At 33.3% G+C, this 21,780-nt stretch overlaps 1 protein-coding gene across 2 annotated transcripts; it reads right to left on the reverse strand.

Annotated features, from left to right (window-relative positions):
- Positions 1 to 1,978: 1,978 nt before the first annotated feature.
- On the reverse strand, positions 1,979 to 20,523 carry LOC120116955 (iron-sulfur cluster assembly protein 1-like). 2 transcript variants are annotated; one of them, XM_039137328.1, is made up of 5 exons: positions 20,152 to 20,523; positions 19,491 to 19,545; positions 18,478 to 18,619; positions 11,055 to 11,065; positions 1,979 to 1,991 (listed from the first exon to the last, which is right to left on the reverse strand). In XM_039137328.1, exons 1-3 carry the CDS (start codon positions 20,447 to 20,449, stop codon positions 18,478 to 18,480), a joined length of 495 nt encoding a protein of 164 aa, XP_038993259.1. In that variant the 5' UTR covers positions 20,450 to 20,523; the 3' UTR covers positions 1,979 to 1,991; positions 11,055 to 11,065. The 2 variants fall into 2 exon arrangements, with proteins under 2 accessions (XP_038993259.1, XP_038993260.1); XM_039137329.1 differs by lacking the exons at positions 1,979 to 1,991; positions 11,055 to 11,065 and having other exon boundaries at positions 18,440 to 18,619; positions 20,152 to 20,522.
- Positions 20,524 to 21,780: the final 1,257 nt, after the last annotated feature.

Below are 21,780 nucleotides of genomic sequence, written 5' to 3' on the forward strand. Positions count from 1 at the left end.
ACTTGCTTTTGTTTTCCTTTAGCACAAGCATCACATATTTTATCATTATCAAATTTTAGTGTAGGCAGCCCTCGAACCAATTCTCCTTGAACTAACCGTTGCAAAACACTCATGCTAGCATGTCCTAGTCTCCTATGCCATAACCAACTATCATGCTCATCCTTTGCAACTAGGCATAAATTAGTCATTTCTATAGAGTCTAAATGCACCATGTATATGTTTCATATTCTATGACCAACAAGCATAATCCTATTAGATACAACGTCAATAACTTTACAACCATTAGTTTCAAATATGACATTGAATCCCTTATCACATAATTGACTAATACTCAAGAGATTATGCTTTAATCCATTCACATATAACACATTTTTAATTTGTATGGAAGAGGTATTACCTATTGTACCTATACCTTCAATGTGACCTTTTGAATCATCACAAAAAGTCACTTCTCCTCAATTTTTGGCGTTAAACTCTATGAACCGGTTTTTGTCCCCGGTCATGTGTCTCGAGCATCCACTATCAAGGTACCATGAATTTAGATTTGTTTCCCGTGCCTTGTAGCAATGCTCCTTTTCCTACAAACATAGATTAATTTTTGATTTTTTGTCAAATCCTTTTGGGTCCATATTCATTAGTTTCCAAAATCCTAGTCCTCTTAGGTATCCATTTGTGTAGGATATCCTTATCTTTAGTAGTAATGAGCTCTTTAGGAACCCATATACTTCTAACGATTTTTCCATTAGAGGTTCTTTGGGGACCTCTATGATTGTAGTTTTTAAAACTTTTTCTAACAAAGTTGGATTTTGAATTTTCTCTATTTTCAAAACGTTTTGTTCCAACTTTATCAAAAGAAGCTTTAAGATCATCAATTTTCTTTTGATGGTCATCATTGACCTTTGAAAGTAAATTTTGCAAATCCAAAATTTTCTTTTCAAACTCTTCTAGTTTGATTTGCAAATCTTTGATTTTACTTTCAAGATTGTTGTTGGTTTTGGATATGAGTTTATTTTCATTTTTCAATTTTGAAAAACCATTTTTATATTTTAAAAACAATTTCTCATAATTCGAAGCCAACCCATTATATTCCTCTAATAACTCATCATAGGATAAATCATCAAAACCAGATGTGTTAGAGGTTACCTTAGAATCTTCCCCGAATGCCATCAAGCACAAGTTTGCTACTTCTTGTTCCTCTTCATCAGAACCTTCTTCATCGTTCCATGTAGCCACATAAGCCTTGTGCTTATTCTTTGATTGACCCTTTCTCTTCAATTATAGGCAATCATATTTGACATGCCCCGACTTTTTGCATTCATAGCAAATGATTGAGTCATTCTCTTTTGGTTCATTTTTTAGGCCTTCATTTCGTTTGAATTTTCTTCCTCGGTAAGGTCTCATCATTTTTCTGAACCGTTTGGCAAACAATGCCATTTCCTCATCATCGTCATCTTCATCCGAATCACTCTCATCTTTTGTGGATTTGAGAAGAACTCCAATGTTTTTCTTTTTCTCTTTCTCCTTTGGTGTCTCTTCAATCTTATCGAGGTCAACCTTATCTTCAAGCATCATTTCATTAGTGAGGAGTGAACCGATTAGCTCTTCAAGAGTTAAGGATGTTAGGTCCTTAGACTGGATGATTGCCGTCTTCTTTTATTGCCATGATTTTAGAAGGGAGTAAACTAACTTCCTCACAAGCTTTTGATTTGAAATGATCTCTCCATATGATTTGAGACCATTGACAATCGTTGAGAATCTATCTGTCATAGCTTTGATATCTTCATTTGGTTTCATCTTGAAATTTTCATAGCTATGCGCTAGGATACTAATTTTATATTTCTTTACCGCATTGGTACCTTCATGAGTGACTTGAAGTTTGTCCCATATTTCTTTGGCGGTTGTACAAGATGAAACTCTTCCGTATTCATCTGGTCCAAGAGCACAAAATATGATATGGATGGCTTTGGAGTTGAGCTGGAACATTTTTGTCTCTCATTCACTCCATAATCTTGGATGAGTGAGAGGCTTGATGTATCCTTCTTCTACGACATTCCATGCTCCCATGTCACTTGCTTGAATGAAGTACATCATCCTATTTTTCCAATAGGCATAGTTAGCCCCATTAAAGAAAAGAGGCTTGTTGACGGGCATCGAATCGAGACCGGAGTTGAAGTTTAAAGTAGAGACTATTGATGACTTTGATTATCGATGTAACTCTTCCTGAATCAACTCAAGAGGCGATTAAACCTTCAAATGAGTTAAGCTTTGATACCAATTGTTGAGTTAATCGATTGACGAAATCGGCCAAGAGGGGGTGAATTGGCAATTAAAATTTTGTGGAAGCTTTTGCAGAAAATTGAAAGTAATTGCACAGTGATTTAGCGTGGTTCAACTTTATCAACCAAAGTCTACATCCACTACCTTAGCTATCCACACTATGGATTTTCCAACAAATTCACTAATTTGTTCTTTCTTTTGAGGCCAAAGAGATAACCTTACAACTCCCTCAAGAATATACCCTAATTCTTGAGAACACTCTTTTCTCAAAGAGAATATTACAAATTTGCAAACTCACAAGAAAAACCTCACAAGTAAAATATGTTTGTAAAATTCTAGAACAAAGAAAGAACACTCAAGAATAAATACAATTCAGCACAATAAGTGTTCTTGAAAGTAAAATGAATATTGAATGAAAAATAGGCTTGAAATGCTCAAACTTGAGGTTTGATGCTTTCTCTTTGATTCTCTCTTGATTCTAGTTGCTTGATGTTTCTTGTTATTGATCAATGACTTCTAAGCTTGCTTAAATACACCTTGAATCACTTCTGAACGTTGGGGATCATTAATGAAGTTATTATAGCCATTTAAGTGTGAAAGCAATAAATATTTCTGCTTGGAGCGTGGGGGAATCGGTACCCCTCATGGGGAATGGGTACCCCCTGGGGGGAATCGGTTCCCTCCGAGCATACTGGAATTCTCGGAGCCAAACCATTCAGGGGAATCCGTTCCCTCTGAGAAATCTGGAATTTTTGGCTTTGAAATGGTTCGAAATATTTTGTAAAATCGTTTTGAAATTATTTTTAAGATTAAAACTTAATTTTACACTTGAGTAAGGATTTAAAATGAAATTTGAAATACTTTGAGTAATATTTTGATATTCGATTTAATATATCAAATATGTTTTATAAAAATTATTTTCAAAATTAAAATTCTTTTAATTTAATTTGTTATACCGAAACATCAAAATGTTTTCAACAGTCTCCCCCTTTTGATATAACAAAACATTTTAAGATTTTCTAATTTCAAAATGAATTTTGATTTTGAAAAATACTACTCCCCCTTCTTTAACACTACTCCTCAAAAACGCTTTTATCTCCCCCTTTTTGTTAAATCAAAAAGACTCGTAATAGATTTTAAACAAGGTTTTGAAATCATTTAGCCAATTGATTATAAATATTTATAGCTTAAACTGCTAAGAACACAATCAAAAGAGAGGTTATCTATTAGTTTCATAAATAATATTCATAAACATGTAATGGATAATTGGTCATATATGTCTAAAGATGCAAAATAAACACGAAATCCAAATCAAATGTATTAAACATAAGTTCGAACAACCAAAAATAAACAATCCAAAAGCATTCAAATTTTTTTAACAATAATGCAAATATCCAAGTTCAATCCAAACAAGCAAAGCAAAGGTTAAAGTTCAAGCATCCCTAGGAGGATTTGGGAGGTGGGAAATGAGCTCGCATAGCTATCATTTCATGAGTGAGTTCATTAATACTAGCGTTGGTTGCCTCATTGTTTGCACGCATCTCCCGGAGAATTTCCTATTGTTGAGCTTTCATAGTCGAGAAGTGAGATTCTATGGAAGTGAAGCGAAAATCCAAGGATGCATAACGAAAATCAAATGCCTCCATGAATGATTAAAAATATGGAGGCACATGATATTCTTACTGAGCTTGTTCCTCGTGTTGTTCATGCTCATCGTCGGCTTCGTCAATATCTTGCATTAATTGCTCAAGTTCGGGATCGTCGTCATCTGCTGGAGGAGCTCGTGAAGAACTAGCTCCCGGAGTATCTTCAGAAGATCGAACCCATTCACCGGTGTCCTTATTCTTTATCCATCCCGCTCTCGTTAAGGAAAGAAGATTAATTTGTTTCTTGAGAGGAAAGACGACATCTAGACCTACTCTAAGCCTGGCTTTAGAAAATAGATTACTTAGAATGCAACCATAAACTAGAGAGGAACAAAGTTTCTTATTTGGTACTAAGTTTACAGTTTCAACGATTTCAGCAAAAATAATCTCAGGAAGATTTATTTTAATACTGTTTTGAAAACAATGTAACCACCAAAGATCTAAAGCACGAAGAGTACAGTAACGACCTCCGGATGGTCGAAACCACCAAGAAATCATTAGATGAAGAAAACGATCATGAAGATCTAAGACACTCGCACTATCCCTTCTTTTATAACGAGAACCTAAAAGTTGTTTTTCATTTGATATACCATCATTATCTAATCCTAATTCATTAGTTACGTAAGATGAGTCAAGATGGATGAATTGTCCTAGGAGATAGGAACGAACTGCTATGGTTTTGGTTTGAGCTCGGTTTTTAACACACACGACATTTGAATAGAATATGTGAACAAGTTAATGGTAAACTATAGGTTCAAGGTCACAAAGTTTATCAAATTTCCACTCTTGTAAAAGAGGAAGATATCTAAAATTGATATCTATCATAGCTTGACGAGAAGGGATACGTTCTTCTCTAATTTTGTAAGAGTAAAAATATTGATAATACCAAAAATGATGATTTCTAGGACCAGGATGATTGAAACACGAGTTTTGGATAGTCATATTAGGATCAACATGATTAGGAATAGGAATTTCAGGAATAGGAGGAGGATTTGGAGGTGGGTTGGATTGATGGTTTGAGCGATTAGATGACGACCTAGCACGTTTAGGATTGGACATGCTTTAGGAAATTGGAATAGAATGGATAACCTGCAATTTAGAAAACACATGTATGCAATTTAATCAATCCCAAAACTCAATTGAGTCCTCAATATTTCAAGGTTCTCTAAACCAATCCTAATGGGCAAAGTTTTTGAAAACTATTGAAAATAAGGTTTTGAAAATCAATATATTTACAGTTTTCATAACAAAAACATAATTCAATCAAAACACAATAATTTGAAAAACAATATTTTTTTATTTCAAAAAATTCAAAAAATTTTGGAAAATTCTTGTGTTTTTGATGAAATTTGTTTTAAAATCAAGTTTCTAATAACTAAACAATCAATGCCCGATCACTATTTCTATCTGAACTAACTGAAACTAGTCCTATGATCAAAATCAATGAAATAGAGAGTTTAGAAAAAATTTACCTTGAAATATGAGATTGAGTGGATTTTGATGTTGTTTGCATGATTTTAATGTTGCTAGCAGGTATAGGATTTGAAATATGATGAAATTCCGACTAAAAATAGATGTTATGAAGCAAAGAGGAGATAGGGAGAGAGAGAGGAAGAGAATGGCATGAATGAAGAAATATTGAGGGTTTGAGGAAAAATTAGGGTGTTCTGCCCGTAAAAACCAGAACTCCAGGGGGTATCGATTCCCCTAGGGGGAATCGGTTCCCCTTCAAAGGGGGAATTGGTTCCCCTTCAAGGGGGTATCGATTCCCTCTTCCCTATAATTCAAAAACTTGTATTTTAAACACTCAAAATGCTAAATTAATCTTCTCTAGTGGTATTAGCAACTCATATATAAAAAATTAATTATGTTCAATCAATCAAATTAATCCTTAAACTACATTTGAACATAAAGTTAATTTTTCATCAAGAATCATAAACTCCCCCTAACTAATAGTAATGAATGTAATTAGAAATTACTGTTATAAGCATTTTTCATTTAGTCTTAAAATTGCTAAAATTATTTTAAACACTAAGTGAAGATAGATCAGTTAAACCTAATTCTCTCCTAAGTGTCCAAAAATGTTCCTTGTCCAAAGGGTTTGTAAAGATATCCGCTAATTGATGTAAAGTATCAACAAATTCTAGAACTACATCTTCCTTAGTGACATGGTCTCTAATGAAGTGATGTCCTATTTCAATGTGCTTAGTTCTAAAGTGTTGGATGGGATTTTTAGTGAGACAAATAGCGCTAGTATTGTCACACTTTATAGGAATGGTACCTACTTCAATTCCATAATCAAAAAGTTGTTGTTTCATCCATAAAACTTGTGCACAACAACTACCAGCTGAAATGTATTCGGCTTCAGTGGTAGATAATGCAACACAATTTTGTTTCTTTGAAAACCAATAAATCAACATATTTCCAAGGAATTGGCAAGTACCGGAGGTGCTTTTCCTATCTAATTTGCATCCTCCATAATCCACATCAGAAAAGGCATGCAAGCTAAAGCTAGAGTCTATAGGATACCAAAGTCCTAAACTAGGAGTGTCCTTAAGGTATCTAAAGATTCTCTTAACAGCTAGTAAATGTGATTCCTTAGGGCATGATTGAAATCTACCACATAAGCAAACACGAAACATAATGCTCGGTCTACTTTTAGATAAAGTAGAGATCCAATCATTGACCTATATAATTTAACATCTACATATTTACCTCCTTCATCTAAGTCAAGCTTTGTTGAAGAGCTCATTGGAGTGTCATGAGGTTTGCCATTTTCCACTCCAAACTTCTTGAGCATATCTTTTACGTGCTTAGCTTGATTGATGAAGATGCCATCTTTTCTTTGCTTGATTTGGAGTCCCAAGAAAAATGAGAACTCCCCCGTCATGCTCATTTCGAATTCGCTTTGCATTAGCTTAGAAAATTCTTGGCAAAGAACATTATTAGTAGAACCAAATATTATATCATCAACATAGATTTGAACTACTAATAATTCTTTACCTTTATGCTTTAAAAACAATGTCGTGTCAACCTTCCCTTTTGAAAAACCCTTTTCAATTAAAAAATTTGACAATCTATCATACCAAGCTCTAGGAGCTTGTTTTAAACCATTAAACCATAAAGTGTTTTTGTCAATTTAAGAACATGAACCGGAAATTTTGAATCTTCAAAACCTGGAGGTTGTTCCACATACACTTCTTCTTTTATAAAACCATTTAAAATGCACTTTTAACATCCATTTGATATAGTTTAAATTCATGAAAACATCCAAATGCTAATAACATTCTAATTGCTTCCATCCTAGCTACGGGAGCGTATGTTTCATCATAGTCTATGCCCTCTTCTTGAGTATACGCTTGAACAACAAGTCTAGCCTTATTTCTCACTATATTACCACTTTCATCAATCTTATTCCTAAATACCCATCTAGTACCTACAGTAGATTTATTACTAGGCCTTTCAACTAATGTCCATACTTTACTTCTCTCAAATTGATTTAATTCTTCTTGCATAGCCATAATCCAATGTTCATCATTTAATGCTTCTTTAATATTCTTAGGCTCTATGCATGAAATAAATGCAACATAATTACAAATATTTCTAAGAGAAGATCGAGTTGTTACCCCTTTGGATGGATCACCTATAATCTCACCATCCTTGACATAGTTGGACTCTCTTGGATAAGATACTTCCCTTTCTTCAATGGTTGGATTCTCAAGAGGATCACGAGTTTCCTCATCTTTCGTTTCTTCCGTTGATGATGATTCTCCAACGTCATGTCTGACGTCATTTGTATTTATAATACCTATATCATCATTCAAACAAGAATCCTTCCTCGGAAGGAGATTATCATCGAAAACAACATGTATAGACTCTTCTACAACCAAAGTTCTTTTATTAAATACTCGATAAGCTTTAGAATTTAAGGAATAACCCAGAAAAATTCCTTCATCACTTTTAGCATCAAATTTGCCAAGGTTTTGTTTACCGTTGTTTAAAACAAAACATTTACATCCAAAAAGATGAAAATAGCTAATGTTAGGCTTTTTATTTTTGAAAATTTCATATGGAGTTTTCTTTAAAATTGGCCTAATCATTACTCGATTTACAACATAACAAGCGGTATTTGTGGCTTCCGCACAAAAATATTTTGGAAAATTATTTTCACAAAGTATGGTCTAGCCAATTCTTCTAAAGTTTGATTTTTCCTCTCAAAAACTCCATTTTGTTGAGGGGTTCTAGGTGCTGAAAAATTATGGCTAATACCATTAGAATTAAAAAACTCATTAAATTCAAGATTTTCAAATTCAGTGCCATGATCACTTCTAACACTAGTGATAGAGTAACCTTTTTCGTTTTGGATTACTTTTGAAAATGTGATGAAATTCTCTAATGCTTCATCTTTAGTACTTAAGAATAGAACCCAAGTATATCTAGAATAGTCATCTACCAAGACAAATGCATATTGTTTTCCACCCAAGCTAGTAGTCCTAGTTGGCCTAGAAAGATCTATATGGATCAATTGTAATACTCTACTAGTTAACACATCATTAATGGATTTAAAAGAAACTCGCTTTTGTTTTCCTTTAGCACAAGCATAACAGATTTTATCATTATCAAATTTTAGTTTAGGCCGCCCTCGAACCAATTCTCCTTGAACTAACCGTTGCAAAACACTCATGCTAGCATGTCCTAGTCTCCTATGCCATAACCAACTATCATGCTCATCCTTTGTAACTAGGCATAAATTAGTCATTTCTATAGAGTCTAAATGCACCATGTATATGTTTCCTATTCTATGACCAACAAGCATAATCGTATTAGATGCAATGTTAATGACTTTACAACCATTAGTTTCAAATATGACATTGAATTCCTTATCACATAATTGAATAATACTCAAGAGATTATGCTTTAATCCATTCACATATAAACATTTTTAATTTGTATAGAAGAGGTATTACCTATTGTACCTATACCTTCAATGTGACATTTTGAATCATCACCAAAAGTCACTTCTCCTCCATTTTGGCGTTAAGCTCTATGAACCGGTTTTTGTCCCCGGTCATGTGTCTCGAGCATCCACTATCAAGGTAGCATGAATTTAGATTTGTTTCCCGTGCCTTGTAGCAATGCTCATTTTCCTACAAACATAGATTAATTTTTTATTTTTGGTACCCAAATTATTTTGGGTCCATATTCATTAGTTTCCAAATTCCTAGTCCCCTTAGGTATCCATTTGTGTAGGATATCCTTATCTTTAGTAGTAATGAGCTCTTTAGGAACCCATATACTTCTAACGATTTTTCCATTAGAGGTTCTTTGGGGACCTCTATGATTGTAGTTTTTAAAACTTTTTCTAACAAAGTTGGATTTTGAATTTTCTCCATTTTCAAAACATTTTATTCCAACTTTATCAAAAGAAGGTTTAGGATCATCAATTTTCTTTTGATAATCATCATTGACCTTTGAAAGTAAATTTTGCAAATCCAATTTTTTCTTTTCAAACTCTTCTAGTTTGATTTGCAAATCTTTGATTTTACTTTCAAGATCGTTGTTGGTTTTGGATAAGAGTTTATTTTCATTTTTCAATTTTGAAATATCATTTTTATATTTTAAAAACAATTTCTCATAATCTGAAGCCAACTCATTATATTCCTATAATAACTCATCATAGGATAAATCATCAAAATCAGATGAGTTAGAGGTTACCTTAGAATCTTCCCCGAATGCCATCAAGCACAAGTTTGCTACTTCTTGTTCATCTTCATTGGAACCTTCTTCATCACTTCATGTAGCCACATGAGACTTGTGTTTATTCTTTGATTGACCCTTTCTCTTCAATTGTGGGCAATCATATTTGTCATGCCTCGGCTTTTTGCATTCATAGCAAATGATTGAGTCCTTCTCTTTTGGTTCATTTTTTAGGCCTTCATTTCGTTTGAATTTTCTTCCTCGATAAGGTCTCATCATTTTTCTGAACCGTTTAGCAAAAAATGCCATTTCCTCGTCATCGTCATCTTCATTCGAATCACTCTCATGTTTTGTGGATTTGATAGCAACTCCAATGTTTTTCTTCTTCTCCTTCTTCTTTGGTGTCTCTTTAATCTTATCGAGGTCCACCTCATCTTCAAGCATCATTTCATGAGTTAGGAGTGAACTGATTAGCTATTCAAGAGTTAAGGATGTTAGGTCCTTAGACTCAATGATTGTCGTCTTCTTTGATTGCCATGATTTTGGAAGGGAGTAAACTAGCTTCCTCTCAAGCTTTTCATTTGAAATGATCTCTCCATATGATTTGAGACCATTGACAATCGTTGAGAATCTATTCGTCATAGCTTTGATATCTTCATTTGGTTTCATCCTGAAATTTTCATAGCTATGCGTTATAATACTTTGAGTAATATTTTGATATTCGATTTAATATATCAAATATTCTTTAGAAAAATTATTTTCAAAATTAAAATTCTTTTAATTTAATTTGTTATATCGAAACATCAAAATGTTTTCAACACTCCCTTATCTGCTCAAATCACTAAGAATTCTCGAATGACCTAATGCCCAAAATGCCTCTATTTTCCTGAATAATGGAATCACTCCTGTTATATCTAAAAACGCAAGTAACTCTGATGAAAAGGATTCTGAATACCTTTATGATTACATAGTGCATACGAAAAAAAATCTAAGTATTATATGATCCTGATAAACCACATTCTGAATAAATGATGATTTCATTAGCTAATGAACTCTTTCGATAGTGATTCTAAATTATGGAATTCTATCGGTATACTGAAGATATGTGTTTGCCTTCCCAATAAGATTATCAAGTACCCCTGAATAATAAATGGAATCTCTAATGTGTTCCCTGATCATATGTATGTTTTCTCTGATTTTAAAAGCATGTCTTTGTTTTCTAAAATACATGTTGACCTCTGATTTCTGTTTCGAACTTTGATATTTGTTATGATCTCTGATCTCTGTTCTAATTTCTTATCTCTATTTACAGACTGAAATTATTTTTATATGGAGTACTCTTGGACTCTGATATGAATGAAGACACTGGCAGGTTTAGTCGTTATTGGTAATTTCTTGTATAGGTTCAACACCGACTGGTAATTCCTTATGAACCTAAGGTGACTCTTAGGTGGGCTTATGGGTCTAGTGGATCTAGTAGTAAGACCTTATGGACTCTAAGGCACTCCTTTAAGGATAACATCATTGCTATGTGCTTTTGGATAAGACCTTATGGACCTGAGGGCACTCCCCTCAGGTGGGCACCTATGCTTCGGCTAGGGTAAGACCTTATAGACCTAAGGTGCTCTAATAGGTTGGCTCCTATTCCCTTTCAAGGCTAGGGTAAGTCCTTATGGATGCAGTTCTGGGGAACTGCATATTGGTGTTCGATTGGAGGGTTTTACTATGGATTTTGAAAAATATGTTTTAAACTGCTACTATTTTAAAAAACAATTGTACATTTTCACTGGTTCTGTGGGAACACACTAGATGCCCTATTTTGATCTCCTGAACCTAGTCCTCCAAACGTTTACTCTGAACTGGAAGCTTCATGTATTTTACTACCTGAGATATCAATGGGACCTCAACTTAGCATAAAAATTTTATACATCTGAATAAACAATGAAATTTTATGGCTTTCCATTTATCTGCATGTCCTTCAGCGTCATCTGGTAGTTTTGTATTGCTAAGCTTTCCAAATCTCACTCTTTGACTCACCATTTTAGGTTAAAAGGATTTAAACCAGTGCAACTATCGACATCAGTAAAGGAGTTCCACCAGCGTTGCTTGTGGAGTACGGTGCATGTGATTAGGGGCATTTAGCTTGTATTTTGTTTTTATATCCGAGTCTGGAATCTGTTTTGTTTCTGAATATTGTTAAATTTTACTCTTGTGTTTATAAATTATTTTATGATTTTACATGTTTTAACAAAAAATTTAAATTTTTCCGAGATTTTTACCGTGGATTGCTCATGTGGCCTTAATGTGACACCCCTGATCGGATCGGTCCACCCGCATTGGTCTGAAAGGGTTACACAATGTGACATCTTTGATTCAGGTTTGACTTTCGAGTTTATACTTTTACAAAAAGGGTTATGTTGTCTTCAAGGAAAATTACCAAAATGAAGAGAACAGTAAAAAATGCATAAATGCGTGAAAATGTGAACACGCTTGAAAGTTATTAATCAAATCAAAATAAATTGAGAAATAATATCAAAATCATTTTCTAATCTTGAATAGAATGATGGAATTGATTTCAATAAAGAAATATAAGAGAAATCATAAAATAATTTCAATTAATGGATCCAACTAAAGTAAATGTAAAAATTAAGACCAAATTCTAATAAATTATGATGTGATGACTTAATTAAAATAAATATTATAAGGTCAATTATTAATTAAATTATGAGATGTGTAAATAAAAGATTATAATCCTAGTATGCCACATTAAAAAAAAGGAATTAAATAAAGGCTAAAATGGGTAACATGCAAGAATAATGGACTTAACATGAATTTTAACCATAAAAAATAATTAAAAATGAAGGGAAAGGAAATTACATGAGTTGGATCGGGTCGAACTGTAGGTTAGGGCATAAACCTAACCGTCCTACCTATGTTACACTTAAAATTAACTTTAGGTAATTTAAGATTTATTAGTTTAAAATAGGTACCTAACGTTTCCTATGTTACACTTTTAGGTGAATGTTGTCAATTTTGTCTGTTATGTAACACGCGTCAGGCTTATAAAAATTTAAAAAATAATATATTTTTTAAAATTTGTATAAGCTTGACGCACTTAACAGACAAAATTAATTGCATCACCTAAAAATGTAACGTCGGAAATGTTAGGCAACTATTTTTAAGAAAAAATTTGTAGGGACCTAAAATTAATTTTGGGTATAATTTGGAGACGTACTTTTTCAATAATCTTTTTTTAGAATATGTTTTTCTCATATTTCCCTCTTAAGCGCTAGAACGTCGATAACCTTCTATCATCGAGCTTCGTCGTGTGCCACAACTAGTGGTCGAAAAGATGAAAATCCTTCTTTCAAACCCTTTTTAACTTGTGAACCTGGATATAGACTTTGTTTTCTCAAAAACACATAGAAGAGCGTACATCTAGGATAATATTAGCAAAAATTGTGAAGTTACCTTCATTGATCTTTAGACTACCAACTGTTGGATCGTGTCAGCTTTCGAATATGTTGTTCAATATCACATGGAGTTTATCCCCACCTTTTGAATTTCCCCATAGAGCTTCGATCTTCGTGAATTGCTCTAAAATCGAAGGTAATATTTTGGTTTCTCTTCTTTCTATTTCTTCTTCTAACATTTCAATTTCATGTTCTCACTCAACCTTTTTTCTAGCATGTTCAACTCATGACTTTAGAGGTTAGATTTTCGTTGATAATATTTTTTCGAATGGGGGTTAAATTATTTGTTTTTCATAGGGATTGTAGTTGCAGAGTGTTTTCCATCCAATTGAATATGTGTCTGAAGAGGTTTTATAGTGGAAAAATAAATAATGGGGAAGTTGGTGGTCGTCGAATTTTGTGGTAGTTTAGGGAAACAATCAAACTACTGATTTTTTAAGATTTTAGAAAAGATGGGGAAAAGGTTTAGTAGAGAAGAGTTTGATCAGGCGACCAAGTTAGTCAATTTGAGTTTGGGTAAGAGTGATGACTGTGTAGGGTTAAGTTAATGGAATTATGGTTTAGTTTTAGAGATGATCTAGATTGGAAAGGAATTCAGATCAGTGATGGATTCAAAAATTTAAAAATTGGGTCCAAAATAAATATTATAATATTCATTAAGAAAAGGGTTAATTCAAAATAACAAACCATTCAAAAAACATAAAAAATTACTAATAGTAAAAATAATTATAATTGTTCTCGACGACATTTCATTCTTTGAAATCGTTTCATGATTTTTTCATTGTCAATCTGGAAAAAAATATCTCTTTCAATATAAGTGATCAACCAATCATTTAAAAATTGATCACCTATACTATTACACAACTTATTCTTCACGATGATTATTTAAAAAAATGTTTTTTCCATGCTTGTGGTTGCTACAGGGAGAATCAACACCAACTTTATGAGCAAATAGACTTGTTGGTACACTTGATGCTTCTTTGTCTCGACTACCTTCATGGAAAGTTCACCCATATCGTTCAATATCCAAAATCTATCATCCCTCTGCATATCAACAATATAATTATCAAGTTGATTATCAAGACCTAGTCTATTAACACTTGTAAATTCATCGGGATGTAATTCAACAAGTCTAAGTATCTTTTGTTTGTAAAAATAAGAAAACTTATCAAGTGGACTAAAAGAAACCATACAAGTCAATAACTCTATACTAACCTCATTAAATTTGTTGTTTAACTCTTGAAGTTGAAGATCAATATCTCCTAAGAAAACTTCAATTTGAAAATGATGAATATTGGTGGTATCCAGACGACAATATTTTTCCTTCTTGAAGAAGTATACACAACATTCATATCAAGAATAACAATGTCATTCTTGTTACAAAATGAAGTGACTGTAGCAAAAAAAAAACACTCCCACATGTTTTCTCTCATATTTTACAATCTTTCTTTAGTTAAAGTGACAAGAGACATATCATTGACAATATCTCGATGTTTTTTCTATAAAGATTTGTTTAATTCATTCATAATCTCAAATATTATCTTCATCAACTGAATCATGAAAATGAAATCAAATGACTCTATTGCAAAACTCGCATGATCAACTTTTTGAGCATCATCATCATTTTAATCATCATTACCAATCAAATCAAGCACCTTGCTCATTGTAGAATACAAATCAATCACATTCAAAATTAACTTATAATGAGACCCCCAACGTGTATCACTTGGCCTACCTAAATCAAACTCTTGGTTTAAACCTTTTCCGGTCACAATTTCTTAATTTTGCAACTTTTCAGTTTGTTTTCCTTTATGTAAATCTTTTCGCTTGCAAGACAATCCAACAACATTAAACAAATATCCAAGTATATCAAAAATCCAACCACAGTCTTTATTTTTTTATAAATAGCAACTAGAGTTAATTAAAGTTGGTGAGAAAAACAATGTATGTAGTATACATATTGTGTCTCATGATTAAAGTTTTGAGACCATTAAGTTCACCCTTCATATTACTAGCCACATCATACCTTTGCCCACGAACTCTTGAAAAACTCAAAGAATGATCATCAACCAAAGAAAAGATAGCTTCCTTAAGAGACAAAGTTGTATTACTTAAGAGATAAAGTTGTAGTATCTCTACCATGAACAATTCCAAGAAACTGTTCCTTTATCATTCCCTTTTTATCAACATAACGCACACACAAAACATTTGTTCTTTTTGAGACACATCACTAGACTCATCTACTAGTATTTCAAGATAATCCTTACCAACATCTTCCATAATTTCCCTGATAGTTTTTTTGTACAATAATTGATAGTTCTTTTTGAATTGAAGGTGGAATCATTTGATTATTTTTAAGGGCATTTTTCAACACAACATTTCCTACATCATTATTCTTTTCTGCAATCCAATTCAAAAGTTCAAGAAAGTTTCCCTTGTTATTTGATTCATCACATTCATCATGACCATGAAATGTCAATCCTAGAAGAAAAGAAAATCTCAGACAATGAAGAGAAGTAGTCAAACCGATTCACTAGTCACTTTTAGCTTGCTCAGTTTGATGGTTTAAAGAAGCTTCGAATGATGACTTAAAGTTCTTTAAATTCTCAAACTTTTGAAAAACTTTATTATGAGCACTATTAATTCCACAAACATGTTTTCTAAACTTAACTTACCTATTCCAACCTCTAAACCCATTAACAAAAAATGCATCCCTTCCTACAACTTTAGTAGTTTTATTCTTAAACAAGTAACAAACAAAGCAAAAATGCAACATCTTTTGAAACACTATACTCAAACTAAAAATACTTCTTAAACCAATATTTATTAAAGTGACGTAATATATTCGTTTGAGAAAATTTGTGCTTCTTTGTTTGGCAAGCACCTCTTTGTATGTACTTTTTCCTGGCAGCTTCTCGATCCATTGAATGATAGTCAACAATTATTTTTACTTTTAGCTAGATTGTGTGGAATAGAACTAGCATCAACTTGGCTCTCCATCTCCCTTGATGAAAATATTGTATTATCATCATGTGTAATAAATGCGATCCCATTCTAGTTTCTTGAGTTTGTGGCATATTATGAGAAGGGAAAAAAAATTCTTGCTCGAATTAAGTTGTTGAAGGTTGAGTTGATGATGAGACACAAATTGGCACTTGGGAAGAACTTGCATCATTCTTTTTAGATTTTTGAACAAACCAATCCAAAGGTTCATTCTTCTTTCGTGGAGGGTTAATTTTATCACCATTCATCTTCTCGCCATTCATCTTCCACAATTGTTTATGAAAAAGTAAACTAGATGAGGAGAGAAATGGGGAAGCAAAGGGAAAACAATGGGTATTGAATAAATGAATGGGAACAAAAAAAAGTTTTTAATATTTTAATAAATATTTTAAAGAAATTTTAGTAAACAAATAGATTTAACCATTGAAGTTATCTAGCATGTGGCTCAAGAATGTGTGTTCCAAGAAAATGTCCTTTCACCTCATATATATATATATATATATATATATATATATCAAAAGTCAAAACTTAAAAAATGCGTGTGCAGAAAATTTTTTCCCTTTAAATAAAACACTACACTTGGCTATGAATTTGGATCATATCAAAATTGACGCTCACAAATTTGTTGAGTGATTTTTTCAAAGTTTTGATTATTAACTTTCAATTTATAATAACTATAATGTGTTTTCAAGAAAATTCAGTCCATTCTATTTCATTCCTTTTACTCTTTTTGTCTTGAAAAAAAAAATATTTTTAGACACCTTTACATTTTTTTGGCTTTTTGTACCTAAAATGTCATTATTTTCCTTTATTGATTTATATGTCCTACCATATCAACAATTAACGATGGTAGACCCATAATGTCACGCCCCGATTTGGGTTAAATTTTTTCTCAATATACTTGAGGACACAAAATATCAATTTTTAGGATTTTGGGAAATATTCTGTGAATTTATGAAAATTGTATAAGACTAAATAGATAAGCGTTAAAGTTTGAAATATATATTGAGAGATATTTGTTGCATAATAAGGACTAAGTTGAAAGTATGGAAAAACTTGAAGTTTAAATGGTGAACTCTAAAGAGATTAGATATCTAGTGGGATGAGGCACTAGATTCCTTAAGTAAGGTTAGAGGTTTGAATCCCGGCGTTTGTGAATGGAGCAAGCTGGTTGGGAGGACCGCTCTCACCTCTGCAGTACCCGATCTGGATTAGTCGATCAATAGATCAGATACCAATGATTAATTCAAAAAAACAAAAGTTTGAACGTAGGTCGAATTCAAACCCACGACCTCGAGATACTAACAGCTTCTTTAACCGTATGTGTTACAGTGCCTTTAAAATAGAAAATGGCTTTAACTATTTTTAAGTTGTTTCCGAAATAAATGGACTAAATGGAGTATATAAACTCATTTTTCGAGAAGGGAGATTTTTGAACTCCCAAAATTATTTTTCTAAAGTTTATTTTCTCCCTCTCACACAAATGTTGTTGCCTTCAATATGTTTCTTATCAAATGTTTGTGTGTTACGTCGTCAACATAATTAGCTTCATATCATCGTTGTGCGACGATTTGTGGTCTTGGTTCTAGTATTATTATTGCTATCATGAAGCATAGAGGAGATGAATTTTGGTCGTTCGAGAAAATCTATTTATGTCGTTTAAAATTAATCTTCTGATTTTGAATTTTAGAGTTTTTCATAATTTTTCAACCATTGCGATCGCAAATGAGCCCCAAGTGTCGTCTCTGCTTGTGGGCTTTGCCCACTTTATCCTAGAAACCTTTTGGAAGACCCTAACCAAATCTATACGGTTTGACTCAAACCTAATCAGTCTAAAATATTAATTGCTAGTATAATTCAAGTCTCATTTTAAATATTAAATTGGTTTTTTTTCTATCTAATTAAGTTGAAAAACACTTGTATAATATAATTCAAACCTAATAAGAATTATTTTTTCAAAAAACATTTTTCAAAATCCATATGTTTATTTCGGAACATAATAATATAAGAATGCTCATCAAATAAAAAGTGTTGTTAGTTATAAGCAATTTTTTTTAATTCCGTACATCAGCATCCAACCTTTAATTAACCTGAATCCAACAATAAGATGCAAAACCAAGCTCCAGGCAAACATAATGGCACCCAGCTCCATACACACCACAAATATACAGAACTAACGGTAAATTGCACAACGTCAAGGAGGTGCAAGCAATGTGTATAAGAACTTCATTAGAGAGCTAATATTGTCATAACGATCCTGTGTGGATCTGGACAGAGCCAACGCCTTATTCTGTAGTTACATAGTTTTATCATAGACCATACACACCTCTTGGACCAGTAGTATTTTTCCCCTGGGGTCCGTTTTGTCTTTATTTATCAACTTACACATCAGCAGCCTTCGAACGACCATTCATTTGGGCACGTTTAGCTTCCGCATCTTTCACAGCTGCCTTGATTGCATCTTCTGCAAGCATACTGCAGTGCAGCTTAACTGGTGGAAGTGAAAGATGTTTTGCGATCTCCCTGCAGTTTTACGTACAACACAGTAACAAATATGCATTTCATCATGAGTACATTTGATTGGGGGAAAGATTATAAATAAATGAATTGAACCATTGGTTCCAAAAAGACAAACAAAGACTTGTCTACCCTGCTCGTCCAGACCATAAAAAGGAAGAGAATCCTTCGACATCTATCCTACATTTCCTTACATCATTTATTCTACCATATGTTAACCTTCCAACTAATTCATTCACATATTAGATTACAAGGTTGGTGGATGGTCCCCACACAAAAGAGCCCAGTAAAACCCTAACTTCCCCAACTTAAAAACAAAGGGAATACAACAGTTGGCTAAACATGAAAGCCTTGCATTAGCTTATGCATACCATGTAATCACCTTAAGACTTAAATTTGGACGTTCTTAACTATTTAGACAATCATACTATATAATTACAATTTACATCTACATCTGTTGCAATGAGAAAAAAAATCACAATGACATCAAATACATCTCATGACTAACTGTAACTATCATGTTGATCCTGTTGATAGTTGAAGTCATAATCTGAAGATTTATTAGACAAAAAGCTCAATAGAAATAGAAAAATGTTAGACAGCGCTTTAACCTTTATGGACGGACTCTCTGATAGACACCACTTGGCCTTAATATCATTGTGCATACACAGGGATAATAAAGAATACCCTAGAATTACATACAATTTTAAAAATGCATACTAAAGCTGCAAGTAATTAATGTCATCCCTTCCTAAATGTAGACATGGCTAAGTACTTCCACTTAACTAGTTTCAAATAACAGACATGAAAAAGAATTCTACAAAGTATCCTTGAAAAGGATTAGAATTGAAGTTTGAGATAAGGAAATTATACTTACGTGTTCTTAATGGTAAGCACTTCGTCCATACTTTTCCCTTTCACCCATTCAGTGGCTGCAATATTAAAAAGCCCTAAGTTACAACATATCTCCAAAAAAATTGAGGGCCATTTGAAATAAACTCGCATGTGCAAAATACAGAATGATATTAATAAAACAGATTAGAAGTTTCAACATTGCAGTCAAAACAAATACACATTTTTTCAGTTGGTTTTTGAAAATATCTTTTTCTGCTTTTCAAAATCAACTTCATACAACAAATCAACAATAATTTAACATATTTATTCCATATTAATGTAAAATCATGCATTTTCTTTATGAAAAAGACACATTTAATTGATTAACATAAGTATTGGCTTTTGTATAAATGAAGTACGTTTCTTCTGTTTTGGATCGGAAACAAAATTTAAGTTTCAAAATAAAAACCTATCCGTTTTTCCTACTCTTTTTTGTGAATTTCCCACTGAAATCAAACAATTATACGCATATGAAATTTTAAATTTGGATTATTATTTTCTTCTTTGGGGGATTTGTAAATAAACTTAATAGAGCAAAACGAAAATAACCTAAATGAATAAATATCACAGCGCCGATCAAAACAAATTAGACCCATATATCCCAAAAACCATAAGTATTAAGGAAAAGAAAAATGATGACATACCGACAGAAGAAGACGCAATAGCCGACCCACAGCCGAAGGTTTTAAAGCAAGCATCGACGATTTTCCCTGATTCCTCGTCGATTTTGATTTGAAGCTTCATAACATCGCCACAAGCCGGAGCTCCAACCAGGCCAGTACCGACGCTGGGGTCGTTCTTATCGAAGGAGCCGACGTTACGAGGATTGTTGTAGTGATCGATGACATTCTCGTGGTAAAAACGCGGTAGAAATTGAAGGGGATGCGATGGGGCGTCCCGTGACGCTGTCCCGAGCAGCCTATTAGCCACCAGCCTCAGCATTCTCGCCGTCGATGTTCTAACGAATGAGCTTTTTTGGGGTTGAGCTAGGATTTGGATTTGGTTTTGGATTTGGTAACTTTGAAATTGTATGCAGATGCTGATACACATAGAGAGAACTTGAATGGTAAGCTACATGGGACACGTGGGGGTGAAGGACATATTCCGGAGTTTGAAAGATTGAACACACTCGTCACGGTTGATTTATTTAATAACTTATTAATTTTTTTACATTAAAAAAAACTCGTTGAATTTTTGTTTTTTTTAAAAGAGAAAATAACCTCAGTGAAAAAAAATCTCAGATAATATACGATTTTGATCAACTTTTTTTAGATTTGCGAAAATGACCAACAAAATCGCAATGCGATCTCTAATTCGCATTGCGATCTCCACTATCGCAAATTCGCGTTGCGATAGTTGAAAATCGCGTTGCGATTTTTCATTTCGCGTTGCGATAGTCTACAGTTGTCGTTGCGATTTTCCAAATTCGTTGCGATAGTCTACAGTTGTTGTTGCGATAGTCTACAGTTGTCATTGCGATTTTCCAAATTCGTTGCGAAAATTCGTTGTGACAGTTAAAAAAAAAGATTTTGTTTCTTAAGAATTTTCTCTAAAAAGATAGTATCCGCGCGGACGTGTCGAAGACACGTATTACCACGACCACGACCCGACCCGAGACGAGACGGACAGCGGCGGCGGCGTTCGAGAGTCCCCCTTGTTCTCTATCACTCAACAAAGAAGTGGGAAAGTCAAGCCTTAAATATCATTCCCAATAGTGTTTCCAATACTATGTGGGATTTGAGCATTACCAACACTTGTTTCCAATACTATGTGGGATTGAGCCTTAAATAGTGATATTATTTTTGAATGTTTTTCTTAAAATTGCAATAATCGCGATTGATTGTAGATTGACTTTTAATTATGACATATTTAATCGTATAATACTAATGCAATTGGTTGTTGATTCAGTTATTTTAAGGTGCATGATTGTTAATTGTTTCCTGAATAATCACATTGTATTGGAAACAAGTGTTGGTAATGCTCAATCCCACATAGTATTGGAAACACTATTGGGAATGGTATTTAAGGCTTGGCTTTTCCACTTCCTTGTTGAGTGATAGAGAACAAGGGGGACTCTCGCGCGCCGCCGCCGCCGCCGTCCGTCTCGTCTCGTCTCGTCTCGTCTCGTCTCGTCTCGTCTCGGGTCGTGGTCGTGGTCGTGGTCGTGGTCGTGGTAATACATGTCTTCGACACGTCCGCGCGGATACTATCTTTTTAGAGAAAATTCTTAAGAAACAAAATCTTTTTTTTTAACTATCACAACGAATTTTCGC

The sequence above is a fragment of the Hibiscus syriacus genome, unplaced genomic scaffold, assembly GCF_006381635.1.
Source record: "Hibiscus syriacus cultivar Baekdansim isolate YM2019G1 unplaced genomic scaffold, ASM638163v2 tig00110313_pilon, whole genome shotgun sequence".
In the NCBI taxonomy this organism is placed as follows: Eukaryota; Viridiplantae; Streptophyta; class Magnoliopsida; order Malvales; family Malvaceae; genus Hibiscus; species Hibiscus syriacus.

Coding starts and splice junctions, on each gene's coding strand:
- LOC120116955 (XM_039137328.1), bottom strand. CDS start 20,449: ATGCTGAGGCTGGTGGCTAATAGGCTGCTCGGGACAGCGTCACGGGAC. Junction 19,546..20,151: donor TATTGCGTCTTCTTCTGTCG/GTATGTCATCAT, acceptor TTAATATTGCAG/CCACTGAATGGGTGAAAGGG. Junction 18,620..19,490: donor GTGCTTACCATTAAGAACAC/GTAAGTATAATT, acceptor GTAAAACTGCAG/GGAGATCGCAAAACATCTTT.